Here is an 18,990-nt window from a genome sequence, read left to right as displayed (position 1 = left end):
CTTACAGTAGTCGTCTATTCTGGCCCTCTGGCTTACCCCTTTCCTCTTCATGAGAGATATTTGATTCAGAATAGGATATGGACGGTGTCTGGGGGAGCGGAGGCCGAGAGGAAGGGGGAAGATGACAGAAAAGAGGTGGGTGGGTGAATGAAGTCATACTATGCAATGTAGGTGTGTGAAAATGGGACCAGGAAAATTGAGAGGATGGGTGAGGTTGGGAGGGATGGGGGGAAAGGATGAAAGACGAGACGTTGATCAAGATGCATTTTACTTACAGCTCATATGTTGGATTGAAGCTCCTTCCTACAATTAAAGATCTTTTTAAAGAACAGCATATTCTTTAGCAACAACACCAACAAAAAGAAAATTGTGGGATAGAGAGAAGGAGGGAAGGAGGAAGGGAGAAAGCAAAGGAGGGAGGGAGAGAGAAAGTCTGGCAGGAAGAGCAGAGGCAGATGTGGAGTTCGTTGGCGAATCTATTTCCAGCCTTTCCAGAGGCAGACTGGGAAGAAGAGAGGGACCCCACACGCAGGGCCTGGTGCCACTGCAGAACGGTTGTGTAAGTAGAAGGAGATGCCCAGGGCCTCACGCGCGGCCATGTGGCTGGAAACATGTCAGGTTTGATCGCATCAGATTGCACAGTGTGGGCCAGGATGGGGAATGGGAATGAGGTCAGAGCTGGGGGGAGGGTGGGGCCCTGAGGAGAGCAGAGAGGAACGGGCTCAAGGTGTGCTGGGAACAGAGTGAGCCCCAAAGCTGGACACTGGAAGAGAAGTGACACGAATGAGGTGACAACACTTAGTTTAAACTCTGTCCAGACATGGGAATGCTCAATTAAACTGTAACTATTGGTTAAGTGCCATAACGGGTCAGCCCCTGGGCCACCAATCTGGGTTCTGAGTAGCCCTCACCTCCACGGGGGACATTCCCTTTAGATGACCCCAGCTCTGCAGATGACCATTTACACAAGCTCATCCTTCAGGGGTGTCTCACCCCTCCCCATCCCCAAGGACCTGTGTTTTGTTTTCTACCAGCCTGACCTCACACAGCCTCTTCCGCCTCCCTCTTCACCACCATCTCCCCGATCACACTCAGCATCTGTTCTCTGCCCTTGCCAAGGACTTCTGTCAGTGTGCTCTGGTCATCGTGCTCACCGGTTCCCCCTTCCAGAACTGTGTGGGTCCCACAGCTGACCCTACGCTTGCCCCGGCTCCCTGTTTGGGCCACCTCTTTTCTCTCCCACTCTTTTTCTTCCTGTCCAGTGCCTTCCTCTTACATGAAGCCCTCTACTGTCCTCCTCCATCTTTTACTTTCCTCCCTTTTCTCCCCTTAGTTAAAGTTTCAAATGTCCCTCCCATTGTTGGCCTTTGACCCTTGACATCGTGGGGTCTCCAGGCTGAACTGGGTCTTACCCCCAGAGGCGGTGCTCGGACCACACACCCATCCACACACCCATCCTGGGAGCGCTCTATCCACCTGTCAGCCTCCTCCCACAACCTCACACTCTCCCACATTCTGCTCATGGCTATATACTGGTCAGTCAGTTCCTGGCATATATGCAGTCCCTGGCTCGTCAAGTGAGTGGGGGAGACCGAGAAGCAGAAGAGATGTGTTCATTCCTGAACGGTAATCAGGATAAGTGAGTAAATTGCAGCCCTAAGAACCAAGCCAGCCTCCAGCAGTGAGTATTTTTGCTGCCCACATGCTAAGAATAGTTTTAAAGGATCAGGAGAAAAGCAAAATCCCATTTTATCACATATGAAAAGTACATGAAACTCAAACCCCTATGACCATGGCTAGAACTACACGGGCACGTGGCCATGCCCACACGTACTTATGGTCTGCGCCTCCTCTGGCAAGGGAGCCACTCCACAAACCACATGGCCTGCCAAGCCCAACCTGTTTACTATCTGGCTCTTCACAGAAAACATCTGCTCTTCCACGGACTGAACCCTTCCAAGTAGAATGAAAGCTTTGTAGCCCAGCGTGGAGGCTCACATCTGTAATCCTAGCCACTGAGGAGGCTGAGATCTGAGGATCGAGGTTCAAGGCAAGCCCAAGTACTAAAAAGTCCCTGAGACTCTTATCTCCACTTAATCACCAAAAAAACCAGAAGTGGCGCTGTGGCTCAAGGCGTGGGATGGCAGCCTTGAGCTGAAGGGCTAAGGGACAACGCCCAGGCCCAGAGCTCAAGTTCCACAACCAAAAAAAAAAGGATGAAAGCTTCAGCTTAAAGTAGAATTATTAATGTGCTGTGATCAGTAACAATCTGTAAGCTATCACTCTGATATTAATTAAGATCCTCTATATGTGAAGTTTGTTGAGGTAGTCGCAGACATGGCTCACACGTGGGCCCTGCCTTCTAGGAGGCAGAGTTGTAGCTCCTCTCAGGTAGCTGGAGCTAGTGGCAGAGAGATGGCACCATGATTTTGTCATTCGGTAAGGCAGACCAAGAGTCCCAATGATGTCTCCACCTCCTCCCCGATATGAGATGCGGTGTGGTCAGGGGTGGTAGTAGGGAATGGGAGTAAAGTCTAGAAAAAGAGAAGAAAAGGGATTCTTTTCTGCTTACCACCTCCATAAGAAGGACAGCTCTGTTGACACATGAGTTTTACCCTCATCCTTTATTTCCCACCTCTGCATTGGAGAGAAGAGCTCAGCCCAGCAGAGAGCAGGGAAGACTGGCCCGTAAGACTGAGCCTTCAGCTTTAGAGGCGTGAACTCCTCCTCTCTCTGAAGTTTTCTCAGGAATGAGCTGGTAGCTAGCACCCTGCTACTGCCCTGCTGGTTCAAAGCCAGCGGTGAGATAAGCCACGCTTCCCCATTCCCCCCGCCATGAGATGGTGGTGAGACTGCCCCAGCAGATTTGCTCTTGGTCATGGAAGGTGGGCGTAAGCTCTCTCCCAGCTTGGAGGGGAGTTGTCACTTTTCAGACTGACATCGGGGAAACAGCAGGAATGCAAAGATGTCCTCAAGAGCGTGGAGACGAGGTATGGCATAGATTAGACTCTGACTCACAGAGGCACCTAAGGGAAGGCAAGTCTACTTCTGCCTCAACCCCTGGACCTTTGATGGCAGAAACAGCAGAAATATCCTACTTCAAATGCAGTGGGCAACTAAGAAGCCCCATCTCCTGGGAGTCTTGACTATGCCTTTACTATTCTCTGCCTGTGTCACATCCTTGCCACTAATCACTAATGGTTCAATCGTTCTGCCAATAGTAGAACTGAGAAGTGCTTGGAAGGGGGCTTTCCAGGGACAGGTTGAGAGGGTGGCTTCTGGTGGCCTCACCCAGCTTCCAAGACAGGATTGTGTCTTCTCATTCAGTATCCCTTCTAATCCCACATGAGATGGGGCTAGTGGGGCCCCATGCACTCCCAATTAATGAATCTGAGGGTTCTGCCTTGGCCACAGGCTTCCATGACTGGATCCAGCCACCCATGTACTGAAATCTCTGAAACCATGAGACAAACTAAGTCTTCCCACCATTTAGATGCTTCTCACAGGTCAGTATAAAACATGAACGCACAGCCATCTCCAAGTGGTTTCTTCATGGTAGTTGTGAGCTGCCCATTATGTGCCCTGGTCTTACCACTCTCTGCCAGAGTCTAATGATGCTCCCTCCTGCACCAACTCCTGTGAGGAACATTTCCACAAGCTGGGAACAACGTGGCCTCTGCCTTTTGAAGCTTCTCCTCTCTCCCTCGTCTTATCCTGTGCTCTAGTCATGTCTACAACAGTTCATCCTTGAGCCAGATCAGTAAGCAAAAGTTCGGAGCTACCACAGTTATCACCAAATCCATGCCAAACCCTGAGAGACGACAGATGACTCTCATGTGTTGTCATAGGATAGGCTCATATGACATCTTTGTACCGATAGAAAGGCCTTGCAGATATTAGTAAGGTAATTAATTGGCCCAAAGGAGAGATGAGTGTCCACACAGGCCTAATGGAATCACACCAGCCCTTGAAAAGAGAGCCTGGCTTGGCTGATAGCAAATCAGGAAATGGGGTGAGAAGCACAAGGAGCCTGCTGCTTGCTGTTGGTGTAATGGCTGTGGTGGGGTGGGGGGTGGAGAGAGGAGGGATGAGCAGTCCTGCCAGAGGGTCTGTGACAGTGGCTGGAATTTTATATACTAAATCTAAGCTCTGCTTTGTCCACAAAGATCTTCTGAAGGGTACTTTATCCAGTAGATATGGCTCATACCCTTCACCTCTCCTCCAACAGTCGCTGTCAATTATTAAGCAGTGTGGATGGTCCTGTTTCCTCAGACTCCACAGCCTCTGATCCGCACCCTCCAGCACCCTCAGACAAGTAGGGTTCAGAACTACCAGCAAACTGGACCAAGGCTGCCTGGCCTATAAGTGGCAGCATGTAGTTTGGCCTCCCCCTTTTTCCTCTTCCCTTTGGTGTGGGGTCCCCCAGCACCTTTCACAGGCCTGGTGAAGGAAATCTAAACCAATAGTGAAGATAAGTTGCTAGGAACCAGAGGAGATGGGGGAGATGGGAGATGCCAGCGAGTGCCAGCGGCTACTGGGTGCTGTCTCAGGCACCTAGGCCCACCGTGGGCAGAGAACCTTGTTCTGGTGTCTAGCCTGTGGCAAGGAGCCTCCAGCGAACTACATTAGTTTGCTAAATGATTCAAGTGCCCTTAAGCAAGTCTTGAAAATGCACTAGGGTTATCTCAAGGCATACTTGGTCTGTTCGGAGCAGGAAACGAAAAAAGCATCTGCCTTTGTTCTGCCAGTCTCTCCTAGGAATTCCTGGCTGGGATCGTACAGCTTGCGCGGTGCTAGGCCACTAGGTGGGTTCACTTACACAGCCAACACGTGTGTGTGTGGCTGGGAGCTGTGGCTATGAGCCAGTCTCCAGGGAACATGGGACGCTTTAGGGTGTGTGCCACGGACCGAACCCCATTCTGTGCCTGGCAGCAGACCAGAGACGCTCTGAGTGTGTGGTTGTCCTTGTTAGGTATCACTTGGGGTCCTTGCTTATGCTTACTCCTGACAGATCTGAGCAGCCTGCATCTTTGGGGGGAGGCACACATTCTAATTCCCAAGTGGGTGAGTTGGTTTTAATGTTCTCTGTCATAGAACTGAATCACATGAAGTCAACGGGAAGGACAGAAAACGTATGACTTCCTTGCTGTGGTTTCTGGAAATTTCTGTTTCCTTTCCTCCCTGTGTTTCTCTCTCTTGTGGTCAAAAACCCCATTCAGTAGAACGTTGCTACTTTGGCCATTTCCAGGTGCACAGTTGAGTGACACTGGCTCCATCTGCCTTACGCAGACCTCGATGTAGTTATTCTCAACATACTTCTTCCTGAACCCAGGAAGCATTTGGCCACCTTTTCCATCCCACTGACAGGTGCAAGCATGCCTGTTTCCTGGACAACACTGTCACCTTTCATTGGTTTTCTGTTTTCTTTTGCTTCTTTCGGTTGGTCATGGGGCTTGAACTCTGGGCCTGGGTGTTGTCCTTGAGCTCTTCAGCTCTTTACCACTTCTGGTTTTCTGGTGGTTAATTGGAGATGAGACTCAGGGACATTTTAGTGCCTGGGCTGGCTTTGAACCTCGATCCTCAGATCTCAGTCTCCTGAGTAATTAGGATTACAGGTGTGAGCCACTGGTGCCTGGCTACATTTCACTGTTTTTAACCAAAGCCCTTGGCTGCCATCTTACTGAAAATTTGATTCACATTTTCCTGACAATTACTTATTTTAAAGCATTATTCATATACTTGTGGGCATTTCTGTGTCTTCTTCTGAGAACTGTCTAGTAAGTTCTTTTCCAAACACTTTAGGTTATTTGGGGGTCTTAGCTTTAGTTTTACATTTAAGCTGCTTTAGTTCCATATACATCTTGAATACTAACCCACACTCATCGAGATGTAGGGTTTGGAAATATTTTATCTTACTCAGTCAGTTTTCTCTTTGAGAAAACATTTGCAAAATTAGGGGTTTTAAAATTGACTTTTCCTTTAGCCATGCACTAGTATCTCTGACCTAGCTACTTAGGAGGCTGAGGTCTGAGTTTCTAAGGATCAGGGTTCAGATCCAGCCCCGACAGACAAATCCAATATTCTCTTATCTCCAATTCACCAGCAAAAAGCCAAAAATGGAGGCATGGATCAGTGATAGTACATCAGCCATGAGTGGAAAATACTGAGGACAGTAGGAGGCCCTGTACTCAAGCCCCAATACCAGTACATAATTAATTAATTAATTTAATTTAATGTTCTCGCTAGGCCACCTTTGGGATACTTGCAGTACAAGTAAAGAGGAGCCGCTTGCTGGGGTTTCAGAATGTGTTTACCCTGACAGTCAGCCACTTGCAGGCTGCAAGTGGGGTGTGTTACCTTCTGTAGTCTTTGTTTGGTTTTATCTTTTGATCGATAAATTTCATTTTCTGATAACTTAGAATGCCCACCCCAACAACACCAAAACCAGAATGAGGAATTCTCCAGAAATATTCGTAGGGGAGAGGTCAGGAGTCCACTTGTACCACGCTGTGGGCAGATAGCCACAGGCCCTCCCGTAATGCATGAGTGTGGCTCGGTTCTGGTGGACCTTTATGTATCCTCCTGTACACACATTACCCAGAAGGAACAGCAGCCACCACGAGGAGACCGGGGCATACCGAGGAGGACGTGGAGAGGCTGCTGCACCAGGCGCTGCTGGGGGAAACCTGTACATTCCTCTCGGTTGGGCTGGAAACTGAAAGCTGCTCTAAGTGTTTCAACAAAATCCATCTAAAAATGAGATTCTGAGGATGGTAGGGGCTGAGGAAACAGAGCGCACACCATGAACAGAGCGTGTTCACCGGTGAAGCTGGCTGGAGGACCACGGATCAGGCTGTCTGCTTTGGTTTGCGATGGGATTGCCTTAATCTAATGTGAGAGCCCAACACAGGCCGGGATTTCTTGGGTCGTACTGACCATCCAGGCAGGGGTTGCTAAGGAAGGCAGTGAGCTGGGCCATCAGAAGCCACCCTGGAGCACGTGACCCTTCCCTCCTGTCCCCCCGCCCCCCAGTCCTGGGGAGATTGCTGCAGCAGTGACAGACACACTCACCCACATTCCTGGCCACTCCTGTTCCCAGGACACTCTTTTAGCCTCATTTCCAGAAGCTTCTCATGTCAGTGGGACCTGAGGCAGTTCCCCAGGCCCCCAGCCTTCCCTTCTACCGGCCTTACTTCGAGGGCCTATGTCATGCATGAGGATTTTCCGTTTCCCACCCAGGTCACAGGTCACAGGTCACGAAGTTGCTAATCCCTTTAGCCGTGGACTTGAGGAAAGTTCTCGCAAGGGTGGCCTGTGCAGAAGGGGTGGCCAGTGGAAATAAGACATGCATTAGCTCCTGTTCCTGCTTAATTGAGTAACAGTCTCTGTGTGTCTTTTATCAATTCATCTGAAATTGCCCCTTTTTTCCCAGCAATCCTGAATTAGGCAGAAATCATTTTAAGGCAAATTTCCAACTACGGCTATTTGACTCATCCTGCAGGTACAAAAATCTGTCACTTTTGATCTGTTTTCTCTCTCTCTTCTCTCTCTCTCTCTCTCTCTCTCTCTCTCTCTCTCTCTCTCTCTCTCTCTCTCTCTCTTCTTTTTTTCACATCCATTTTGGGCAAAACATTTTGTTGAAAGAATGCATTTTCCCCTTGTTTTAATGCCAAAAGTATTTAAATGCCCTCATATTGAAATGTACAATCTAATTGTGTAACTTAAAGTAAGTTTAGAGAAGGAATTAAAAAAAAAACAGAATCCTTCCAGCATCACAATTTGAGAAATGAGCTTTGCGTTTCACTGGAAGCTCAATGCCTGACTCCATATTTTCCCCTCTTTAGTAATAAGGACCTCATTGTAAGTTTTACTGGCATCAAACGCTGGGTAACAAGAGATGGTAGATGCCTGAGGCGCTGTCAGAATGGAGTCATTTAAGAGTGGATGATTGTGCCAGGAGCTTGTAATAGTTAAATTGCTTTCTGATTACTTTCCACTTGCTAAATTCCCTTCTTCCCAATCAACACATAATTACTTAGGACAGTCCTACCTATATTTCTGCACATAGCCCATTGCTCTAAGACGCCCTGGAGGACGCTCTCCTGTGGCGGCTGAAGTGTCCCCTGACCCTATTTGTGCTAGGGCAGAGTGAACACCTGGGTGGAAAAGCCAGATGTGGGGATGTCCCCAGGAATGGGATACCTTGTTGAAAGCCTTGGGACTGCAGCAGGCAGAACTGCAGACAGAACTGGCCATCTTCCAGGCATGCCCAGCCCATGGCCCGACACTGTGACCACTCTTCCCTTTCCACCAACTATGACTCAAGATTCTAGACAATGTTCACGGGCCCCACCTATAGTGACTTTCGGCCATATCGTGGTGTCTCTTTTTAGTCTTCTGTCCCAGAGTTAAGAGAACAAAATAGAACCCTTTCGGCCTCGTTTCCAGAAAGTTCCAATGATACTGGTCTTTGGATTCAAAGTTCCAGGGAGCTCAGAAGTGCCATGCTTAGTGTTCTGTTGGTGGACAGAACAAGACTCTCAGAGAATTAAGCAAGTCTTTGTATTTGTCGTAATGTTGCTTTTTTTAACTTGGGGGTGGGGTGGCTGGGGCAGAGCTGGCAGTCAACCACCTGAGCCACAGCTCTACTTCTGGTTTTTTTTGTTGTTGTCGTCTGTTTGGTTTTTTTGCCAGTCGTGGGGCTTGAACTCGGGGCCTGAGCACTGTCCTTGGACTTTTTTCTCAAGGCAAGAGCTCTACCACTTGAGCCGCAGCACCACTTCCAGCTTTTTTCGATGTATGTGGTACTGAGGAATCAAAGCCAGGTCTTCATAGATGCTAGGCAAGCACTCTACCACTAGGCCAAACTCCCGGCCCTCTACTTCTGGTTTTTTAGTGCTTATTTGGAGATACAAATCTCACTGATTTTCCTGCCCAAACTGATTTCAAATCTCAATCCTCAGATCTCAGCCTCCTGAGTAGCTAGGATTCCTGGTGCCCAGCCTGTTTTAACTTTTATTTTTAATTGAAAAGTAAATGTATGTCTTAATGGGTTGTAATGTGGTGTGATGATATACATATCTCTCTCGTGGAGTGGTTAAATCAAGCTAATTAACATCTGCTGCCTCCCGTTGTCAGCATTTCTTTGTGGTGTGGAACAACTTTCTGAAAGCTGCATAGCTGAATGTTTTGCATGGACATGAAGCTATTGATTGACAGATACTATTAGATTCACACCTCAACTTACACAAATGTATAAACGTGTCAACTATAATTAAACTCACTTGACACAGACAGGATGTAACCAAATGTTCTTTCTAGTGGGAGCTCACCAGGATTTAATATCTAGACCAGCAAAGAAGCAAACTGGAAAACTTTCGGAATTGTGTGGTTTGTTCAGTTATGTGGGCCCTGGAATGCACTGTCTCCATCCCCCAGTGGCTGCCACAGTTTTTTAGGTGCATGCTGGGTCTGCTGCCAGTTACCTGGACATGGAATAACTTATCCCAAACACAGAGGTCTTTACACTGGGCCTTTAGGAATACAGCTTGCAGAGGTCTTGACTTGATGGCATGTTGGATCCTTTCAGGATAATCCGATTTGCTTCTGACCCTTCCCCGCACACCCCTTAGGGATCTGTGCATTATTAGATTTTTATCTTCTAAAACTTTAGATTATGAATAAATCCTTGCACGTAGGGAAAGGCTGTCTATCTAATGTGGGCTTGCCTTTTTTCTCAGGGATTTTTGACCATCTGGAACAGTATCTATTGAAGTATCTAATTCTCGCACCATTAGCTTTGATTTTAGAACTCACCTCATACTTCTGGCTCAGAACTAGATCTAAATTTTGTGTTTCACAGGGTGATTGATGCCTTCCCTTGGTGGCCCTGGCTTTTCTGGAAGACTAGAATACCACCTACTTGTTTTACTTTCTCTTTCCACCAAAATCCTTCTGTCCTGTGCCTGCCTCTACACTTCGACCCGGAGACTTACACAGCACAGTGTTGACTGGAAAAGTGGAGAGATGTGGGCTGCCTTGGGGAGAGTCCCCCCCTCTGTCACAGCAAGCTGCTGGGAAGCTGTGGGCCATGGCTCAGTGAGATCTGTTAGCACAGTCACAGTCTTCCAGCAGAGCATTTCAGGATATACTCAGTGGGAAAGGTACCCTCGGAAAGGCACTGGAGGAATTTGATACATAAAAGACAAGATTATTGTCATCAAAGGACAAGCACCAAAAGGGAGAAGGAAGGAGTGAACTCTGAGGGGGAGGAGAAAGGGGATAGCATTGCCCAGATGTAGATCCCAATGCCTAATAAGAAATTGGGGTAATTAGAAAACATACTCTCAGAACGCAAGGATTCCGGGAACAGCCAAATGCCATAGCCTCTTTGTGTCCCTGTCCAATGTGAATCAGAGCCTGATCTCCTGGGCCAGCTCTTCCATTACCCATCCATCCATCCATCCACCCATCAATTCATTTATTCACTCATTCATTCATTCCTGTGATAAACACCCAGTGGGCATGGACCATGTATGAGGTGCTGTGTGGGTACGGAAAGCAGTTGGGTGAGCCAGCAGACACAGAGCCTAGGACTTCCCAACACATCAACATAATGGTCGGAGTGGGGCTTCTCTGGCACTAATTCTTACAGTGTGCCTGGCATAGACAGGGTCACCAAGGGTGTCAAAGCAAGCCGTTTGCACCCCACTCTCCCTGCCTCCGCCTCTCTCTAAACCCACTGTCATTTTCCTGTGGGGAGCCCAGTGGAAGGGAATCCTTTGGTTTACTCTAGTAAGGCATCTGCCATCTGTCTTGTCACATGGCTTGGCCTGTGGTGCTTTCCCACCTCTGAATGACAGATTGTTACACAGGAGCTTCTAATACAATAGTCTTCTTTATATTCCATGTAATAATTATTAATTACTGTGCTTAATAGTCTTACCTGACATAGTCTGTTTCTTTTCTTTTCCTTCTTTCTTTTTTCTTTTTTTATTTTTTTCGCTACTCCTGGGCTTGAACTCAGGGCCTAATCACTGTCCCTTGATCTTTCTCAAGGCTAGAGCGCTACCATTTGAGCCACAGCACCACTGCTGGCTTTTTTCTATGTATGTGGTACTGAGGAATCAAAGCCAGGTCTTCATGGATGCTAGGCAAGCACTCTACCACAAGGCTAAACTCCCAGCCCCTCATAGTCTCTGTTTCTGTTTGTCTGGTTTGCTAAGTGGTTTATCATCAAGTGGACTCAGAGTCATAGCTAGATTTTCAATCTGATCCAGAGTGAATGGCAGACATTATGTCCTGGGTGACACTGCACTCATGATGCCATTCCAGTGCACTGAGCCCCTGACACATGGGACCTGTGTGGACTGCAATGATTACAGTTTCCTCATGCAACTCAACCTGGTGTGTGTGTGTGTGTGTGTGTGTGTGTGTGTGTGTGTGTGTGTGTGTGATGGAAAGTCTTCCTAGAGCTTAAAATCGGGGCCTGGGCACTGTTCTTCATTGGAGATAAATCTCATGGACTTCTTTGCCTGGGTGGACTTCAAACCGCCATCCTCAGATCTCAGCATCCTGAGTAGCTGGGATTGCATACATGCATGTGCCACTGGCACCTAGCTTGTTTTATTTTTTTTTAAGTCATTTTGAGAAATACCTGTATTTAGCCAGCTGAATTTGTTCCAGAGCTTAATTAGAAATAGCATATTGTAACTATTTGGGCACTATCTAGAGGCAAAACAATTACACTGTAATAATAACGTAAACTTGTCATTATTAGTGGAGAGGGCTGGAGACAGTGTCTTCTAGAAGCCCGGGGCTCCTGAGCTTCCCGTGAGCCCTCTCATAAGGACTGGAAACTGTCTTCTGCTAGCACTGCACACAGTCTCAGAGTCCAGAGTTCCTGCAGCTATGTCTCCAGAAACCATGTGCAGGGTTGCCAGCTCTGTAGACAAGGAGGTGACCTTCTCTTCTTTGTCCCCAGGCCCTGTACTTCTGAGATCTGAACCGAAGCCCATGCATGGAGGGCTGGCCCAAGTGCCAAGCTCCCCACATGTAAAAGACATGGGGTTTGTGCTATTTGTCCTTAGGGCTATATTTCTTTGTAAAGATGTTTCTAAAGGGTTTTGAGTTCCAGGCCCATACTGCTGGGGTTTGTAAGTTAAGTCTGGGCACAGGAAGCAGCAGTGGAGGAAGAGGAAGGAAGACGGAAGGCGACATTTTAATCCATGCTTGGGTTTTAATCGAGGAAGAACTGGGGTGAGGACAGGTGTAACTCATCACCTGTGGATTTGGCCATTATAGATGGCCTGGCAGCTCCTGGTCTCAGAACAGGGCTGGTGTGGTTCTCTTTTTACAGTGAGCTCTGCTGCCTGGCAGGAGATTTTGTGTCCTGTCTGGATTTCCAGGCATGTATGAAGTGCCTGAAGGAGAGGATGGCTCAGAGCTAAGAATGCGAATACAAAATGGAGTCTGGGCTGCCCAGCTTTTATCCTGCCTTCTGCAGTGAATTCTTGGGCAGAGTCCATGGCACTAAGCAAAAGCCACTTTGAAGTACCTGTTACCAAGGTGCCCGTGTGTTCTGTGTTCAGCTTTAAAAATATCATAATCATCATCAATTATCAAATTCAGCTATAGGAGCATTTTTCACGTTTAACTGACATGCGATTGCCTGGTCCTGGCCCTTGGTGACGGAACAAAGCAGAAGTTCTCATAGCTGTCTATGAACAGTCACTTAATAACACAAGTTCTTCCATTCTGGGCTTCTGTTCATGTCCCAGAGAAAGATGCAGATAAGTTTGCCTGCAGGTTGTAGGGCAGGTCCTGCATGCTGCAGACACAGCTCCAGGGCAACTCTCCAGCCATGTCTGGCTAAGGAGGGGGTGTGGTGAGAGAGTCCCAGTTACTAGTACATAGCCTAGATTTTCCTCACACTCCAGCTGCTCCCTGCTGCTAAATAGAGGAAGGGTGATTAAGTTTATTATCTGTGACCCACTGCTAATTACTCTGGCATCTTTTCTTGTGCCAGACCTGAGGACCACTTTCAAGGAAGAAGCTCTGCTTCTATTCTTTTGTCAACATTTTGAAGGGTGATTAAAAAAAATAATAAAGATCCTACTGAATGAACAAGCATGCAAAAACCAGAACTCCAGAATCATTCATGACAGCCCAAATAGTGTTTATGATAAATTGCTTTTCCATGATTACCTTGTATATTTTATCATCAGAAAGTAAAAGTCAATGTATGGAGAATTATGCTTAACGTTATATGTGATCCATGAACCACAGAATTAAAATCCCCGTGAAAAGTCTCATCAAATCACACTTCCTATTGACTAAAGCTCTTTAATTTTCCCTTAACAATTGAACAGTGATGAAAATCAGTACAGTCAGAGCAGTATAAAACAAACAATGCAATGTGAGCCATCTTCCCCAGTGTAGTTCTAGTTCACCATTCCTAGCCAGAGAGTTTGTGTGCAAGGCGTCCATTCTAATTCACTGCATTAAGAAGCCATCTAACCAAGCATAATTTAATGATGTAACATTAAGACATTGCAACTTTAGGAAAGGATTTTATTTATACCTTTCGTGTTTCCTTTCTCTTTTTTTCTTTAAATTGGAATTTCTTAAGCGATAACTTTCCAAATGTGATTTTCAGAAGCTGTTATTTTGATCTGTTCCCTTCATTCTGCAGTTGCTAATTTTCTTGATTAATTTGGAGAACATCTGCATATAATTCTGTGTGCTTTTTTTTTTTTTGGCAAAAATCTTCCAACTTTGCACAAGAGTTGGAGACTTCACTCTCCAGACAGTCTGGGATCACATCTAATTGAAATGCCAACCCCACAAAGGTGCAGAGCCTAAGTGTGCAATTATGTAATTTTCTCTTGATCTTTCAGAGTCTTCCTGAGAGCGATTAATCAGTATGCAGATATGCTGAACAAGAAATTTCTGGATCAAGCCAACTTTGAGCTGCAGGTAAGAGAAGAGGTAGACGTGAGCTTTGTGGTAGAGGGGTGTTAAAATGAATAGCTGGTGCATGCTGGTCCTTTGTACTTCTGATCCTCAAACTTAACTGGTCTCCCCTCATATGCATGGAAATGGAATTTACCGACTGCGCTATTGGGCCTTAGGAGTGACAGTCACACCTCCAGGGTGTTTGCTCAATTGAACAACTTAGGAGATGAAGTGGTTTCCTAAGAATCTACTGAGTGGGTGAGAAGAGGGACTCTCTAAGCAAGCAACAAGGACTCAGCAGGAGGGAGAGCAGGTCTGCCTGCCTGCCTGCCTGCCTGCCTGAGTTCATCTTGCTCTTAGAACTCTGGCCCCAGCACTCTTTCTTGGCTTCATGCCATTCCACACCTAAATCCAGGGTAGTCATCTGACTGTCCCTTAGGAAGGCCACTTCAGTGTGTGAGTATGTGAATCTGTGTTTGAAAAGCCTCTTGGATGTGTGCTGGTGTGTATATGTGTATATGTGTGTATATACATGCCAATTGCCTCTTGCATACATTCTTATGCATGTGTGTATTTGAAATGCCATATTCAAAAACTTAATATGTTTACTTTTATTTGTTTATTTATTTAATTATTTGGTGCTGGTCATAGGGCATGAACTCAGGGCCCTGGCACTGTCCCTTAGTTATTTTGCTCAAACTTAGCAGTCTACCACTTGAGATACAGCCCTGCTTTCAGCTTTCTGGTGGTTAATGAGAGAGAAGAGTGTCACAGACTTGTGTACCTGAGCTGGCTTCAATCTAGAATCCTCAAATCTCAGCTTCCTAAGCGAGGATTACAGGTGTGAGCCACCAGTGCCCTGCTAATTGTTGTTCTGACATTTCTGAATATGTGTCAAGCATTTAATAATTGTCCCACGGCCTTTTTGCAGTCCAACATCTTAGCATCTCCCCCTTCTGATTTGCAGCTCTGGAACAACTACTTTCACCTGGCTGTCGCGTTCCTCACTCAAGACTCCTTGCAACTGGAAAATTTTTCTAGTGCCAAGAGAGGCAAAATCCTTAACAAGTAAGTCACTTGTCCAGCTCTGACACTAGGCAAGAGCCTCCAGCACTATTAGCATAATTTTCATGTCGACTCTAAGCCAACTGGGTACAAATTGAGATGTAATCACAGTGTAATGAAAGGGTGGTTTTAAATCATGAATCCAATATTGCCTTTTCTAACCCATGACTCAAAATCTAAAATTGCAGGATTCGTCCTGCTAGGCTCAAAGTCAGGACCATTGGAGACGGTTATTACAGCATAGAAGTTGAGTTTCTGGAGAAAATGGCTTTCGCTGGGCCTGTTATGATGCCATTACCCATGTGGATTATTTGATTGCCTAACTCCCTGGTCCTTCCTGGAAGAAAGGGAGGATTCTGATGAAATCCATCGGCTTTGCTGGTTCGACGCCTGATGGTGGAGATGGACTTGTGGATGGATTTCCTTTTGGCCTCAGATGGACCGTCTTCCTCTTGATAGGTTTGGGTGGACTGGCATCAGCTCATGTTCTGTGAAAGCCAAGGTTCCTTCCTGTCACCCCCGTGTGATTCTTATGCTTCAGCATCAAGGAAAAAACCACGGCCTGAGGTTCCCTCTAGAGTCTGGGGCTATGAGCTCTTGCCTCTTCCTTCTAGAGTCTGGGGCTATGAGCTCTTGCCTCTTCCTTCTAGAGTCTGGGGGCTATGAGCTCTTGCCTCTTCCTTCTAGAGTCTGGGGCTACGAGCTCTTGCCTCTTCCTTCTAGAGTCTGGGGCTACGAGCTCTTGCCTCTTCCTTCTAGAGTCTGGGGCTACGAGCTCTTGCCTCTTCCTTCTAGAGTCTGGGGCTACGAGCTCTTGCCTCTTCCTTCTAGAGTCTGGGGCTACGAGCTCTTGCCTCTTCCTTCTAGAGTCTGGGGCTACGAGCTCTTGCCTCTTCCTTCTAGAGTCTGGGGCTACGAGCTCTTGCCTCTTCCTTCTAGAGTCTGGGGGCTATGAGCTCTTGCCTCTTCCTTCTGACTCACTTGCACTAATTTCCCACTGATCCGGGCTTCCGTTTCATCAGGACCCCTGAGAAGATTCTGGAATGGCTCCCATATTGCCCAGTCAGCTTGTCTATAATATCTCTGCAATATTCAAACTGCCCAGGCTTTGCCAAGTCAGAGATTCTTAAGGAAGTCTCCAAAGGCACCAGCCACTCTGCCTTCCTCTGACGCCAGTGTTTCTCTCCATTGAGGGGTAAACAAAAAGCAGAGTATGCCTAGAGGGCCAGATGTGTTTCAGCAAATAATTATTATGACCAAGCCAGGTGTGCATTTTCATACATATGTGTGTGTCTATATCTATATCTATATCTATATATGTTACAAAGCTAAAGCATTCGTTGAGCTACTCATCATCCCTATTTTCCAGCTAAAATGAGGTGAGGCACAGAGGAACCGAGTCACTGGCCACCATGGCTAGAAGGTCTGGAAAGCCTTTTACTCCAGGCAGCTCAGATCATGAAGTTTACACAGATGCTGTGCTGGTGACCTTGACGCCTTTGATCTGTGCCCTTCTAACTAAAGATCAGCTTCGCCCTGGCCAGCCCTTCCTCAGGCCCCCCACCTGGATGACTGGTGTCCAAGACAGTGCTTAGTGTTCAGAAGGAGAGGCGCCATCTCGACATGGTGGGGGCACAGAGCCTCTCCATGGTACCAGCACCTTCACAGACCCCAGTTCCTCCACTTTGCCTCACAGACTTCTCCAGACTGGACCTTCTGGAGGCCGACCTGCCACAGCATTACTGCTTGGTGATACACACAGAGCTGGAGGTCGTGAGAGATGGCCCTCTCTGTTTTCCAGTGCTCCATGCTGGAGGCCCTAACTACCAGCACCGCCTTAGCAAGATGGGCATGGGTACCTCAGGGTCACAGCTTGAAGCTCAGGCCCCTGTCACCGATCTCCCAGTAGGAACAGGCTTCTGCCCGGCACCCCTGCCTGGCTGGCTTCACTCACTGAGCCATGACACTCTGGTTGACTATAGAATCCATTTGTGGCTAGGTACCTGCACTTCCCACCCCTAAGGTTGCCCACAGGAGAACAGCGCTGCTGTGAAACTGGAGCCTTGAAGGCTTAGATGGACACATGCCAAGGGGTGGGGCCTCCCTTTGCCCCAAGAAGTCTTGCACATGCACATGTGAGGGGGCAGGGCCCCAAGTCCTCCTGCCGATATGCCAAAAGCCCAAGCTAAGGCAAGACCTGCAAGTGCCTCCTCCATACCGGCCTTGGCCTCCAAAGAAAATGTCTGCTTCCCGTATAGCAAGGCAGAGTCAGAGGTTTCAAAGCCCAAGAAAATCCAACATGGCAGCCGGTGTCTCCGTGCAGAGCCAGTGGGGCATCTCCACCAATCCAGGCTTCCCCTTCTCTGTCTCCCATGGGTTTCCCAAGACAAAGACCTGAGCATTTCAGAACAAGTCCTTTTCTGACTGTGCAGACTAGTTTCGGGCCCCTGGGAGCCTGGGGGAATCTCCACGGTCACAGACTCCAGGTCTGTGTGGACATGCCATCCAGAGGGCCCCAGCCTGCCTCTGTCCGAGACAAGCCGGAGGTGAGCTGTGTGCTGCATACAGGCAAATCAGCATTTGTTACTTTTCCTGGCTGGCTGAACCTGAAACACTTCCTAGGGCCATTCAGAGATTCTATTTCTACATAACAAAACCTGAATAAGAAGTATTTCTGGGCATCCTACTCAACAGTTTGTATTTGCTAGGCTTATTTGTCTATATAGTGCCTAAACATGCTTTGGTTCATGGAAAGTTATCTGTGCTCAGGGTTCCTGGGGCTCAGGAGAGAAAGGAAAATTGGGTCCTTCAGTGAAGACATCCATGGGCTACTAGAAAAGGCAGAGACGCTAAACTGTAAAAATTACAAGGAGAGGAGGACGGAAGTAGGGGAGAGACAATGTCCTGACAGCCGGGACTCTGGCCCTCAGAACAGAAGTGGAGCCGTGACGGGGCCTGGCAGCCAGGGCACTAGCCCCCATGGCAGAGCCTAGAGAACCCAGTGGCCTCCTGGCACTGTGGGCTTCATGCTGAGAGGAGAAAGAAGCTGAATTTGAGTACCTATAGCCAAGAGTCAGCTAACCACCAGAGGGGCATGGAGCCTGGGGCACATGGGCAGTGCTGTGGGTGGGCCCAGGGGCCTGAGACGGTGGTGAGATGTCATTTGGAATAGAGTAGAGCCCGAGGCACTCACTCACAGATCTACGTCCAGGGCCTGGAAGCTGTCTCTGGTGGGCCTCTCTGCTTCTCCAGGTCTTAGTAAATGACCACTGTCTCCCTCTGCCCACCTTCCTCTCTGCCCTACCAAGCCTGGTAGGCCCTCACTTGTTTGTGTGGTCCACACCTCTTTGGCACAAAGCAGTAGAATGTTCTAGTATCAGAAGACCTGTCTCTTCATCCCATCTCCTTTAGTGCTCAGTCCTCCAATGGCACAGACGGGATAACCAGAATATCCAGTCCCCACGCTCACAGAAGAGCAAGCACACCACACAGAGAATGTGTCCTGTCAGCCCCAAACCAGTGCCCAGATGTGCTGGTAAACCCCAACATAAATGTCCCTTAGGTCTCAAAGTCCATAACAAGAAAATGTAAGGAGTTCAGCTCTCACCAAGGGACATTCCAAGAAGGACCAAGAGGACATCTATAGATGCAGAACCTGACCAGAACCCCTCCTCCCGTTTCAGCGCCTATCACTGAGGCTCAGGAGACATGAATTCTTGTAGAAGAGCAGTCTTCTGATTGGCTGCCAGCTTGGTGACTTTAATATGCAAGTCACTGAGCATCTTCCTATAGGAGAATGTATCACATGACTGCACCAACCATTTAGTGGACCAGGATATTAACTCAATGGACCATAGCATTAGTTTCCTAATTAGGTCCATCTGCCCTAGCAGTGAACACAACCCAGATGGCCACAGAATTTTTTTTTTTTTGGTCACAATTATAGAGGCCAAAACATGGAACCAAGAT

At 47.7% G+C, this 18,990-nt stretch overlaps 1 protein-coding gene across 2 annotated transcripts in view; it reads left to right on the top strand.

Moving 5' to 3' along the window:
- Dock1 (dedicator of cytokinesis 1) overlaps nucleotides 1–18,990 on the top strand; it is a 411,811-nt gene that overhangs the window by 317,008 nt on the left and 75,813 nt on the right. For both annotated transcript variants that reach the window (XM_090345612.1, XM_090345611.1), the window contains exons 30-31: nucleotides 13,899–13,977; nucleotides 14,924–15,024. In XM_090345612.1, coding sequence (XP_090201738.1) covers nucleotides 13,899–13,977; nucleotides 14,924–15,024 — 180 coding nt within the window. The remainder of the gene's footprint in view (nucleotides 1–13,898; nucleotides 13,978–14,923; nucleotides 15,025–18,990) is intronic.

This window comes from Megascapheus bottae, chromosome 15 (genome assembly GCF_031878675.1).
Source record: "Megascapheus bottae isolate mThoBot1 chromosome 15, mThoBot2.hap1, whole genome shotgun sequence".
NCBI classification, from domain to species: Eukaryota; Metazoa; Chordata; class Mammalia; order Rodentia; family Geomyidae; genus Megascapheus; species Megascapheus bottae.
Note: the sequence above shows the minus strand (reverse complement) of the source record. Positions and strands in the feature narration are given on the sequence as shown.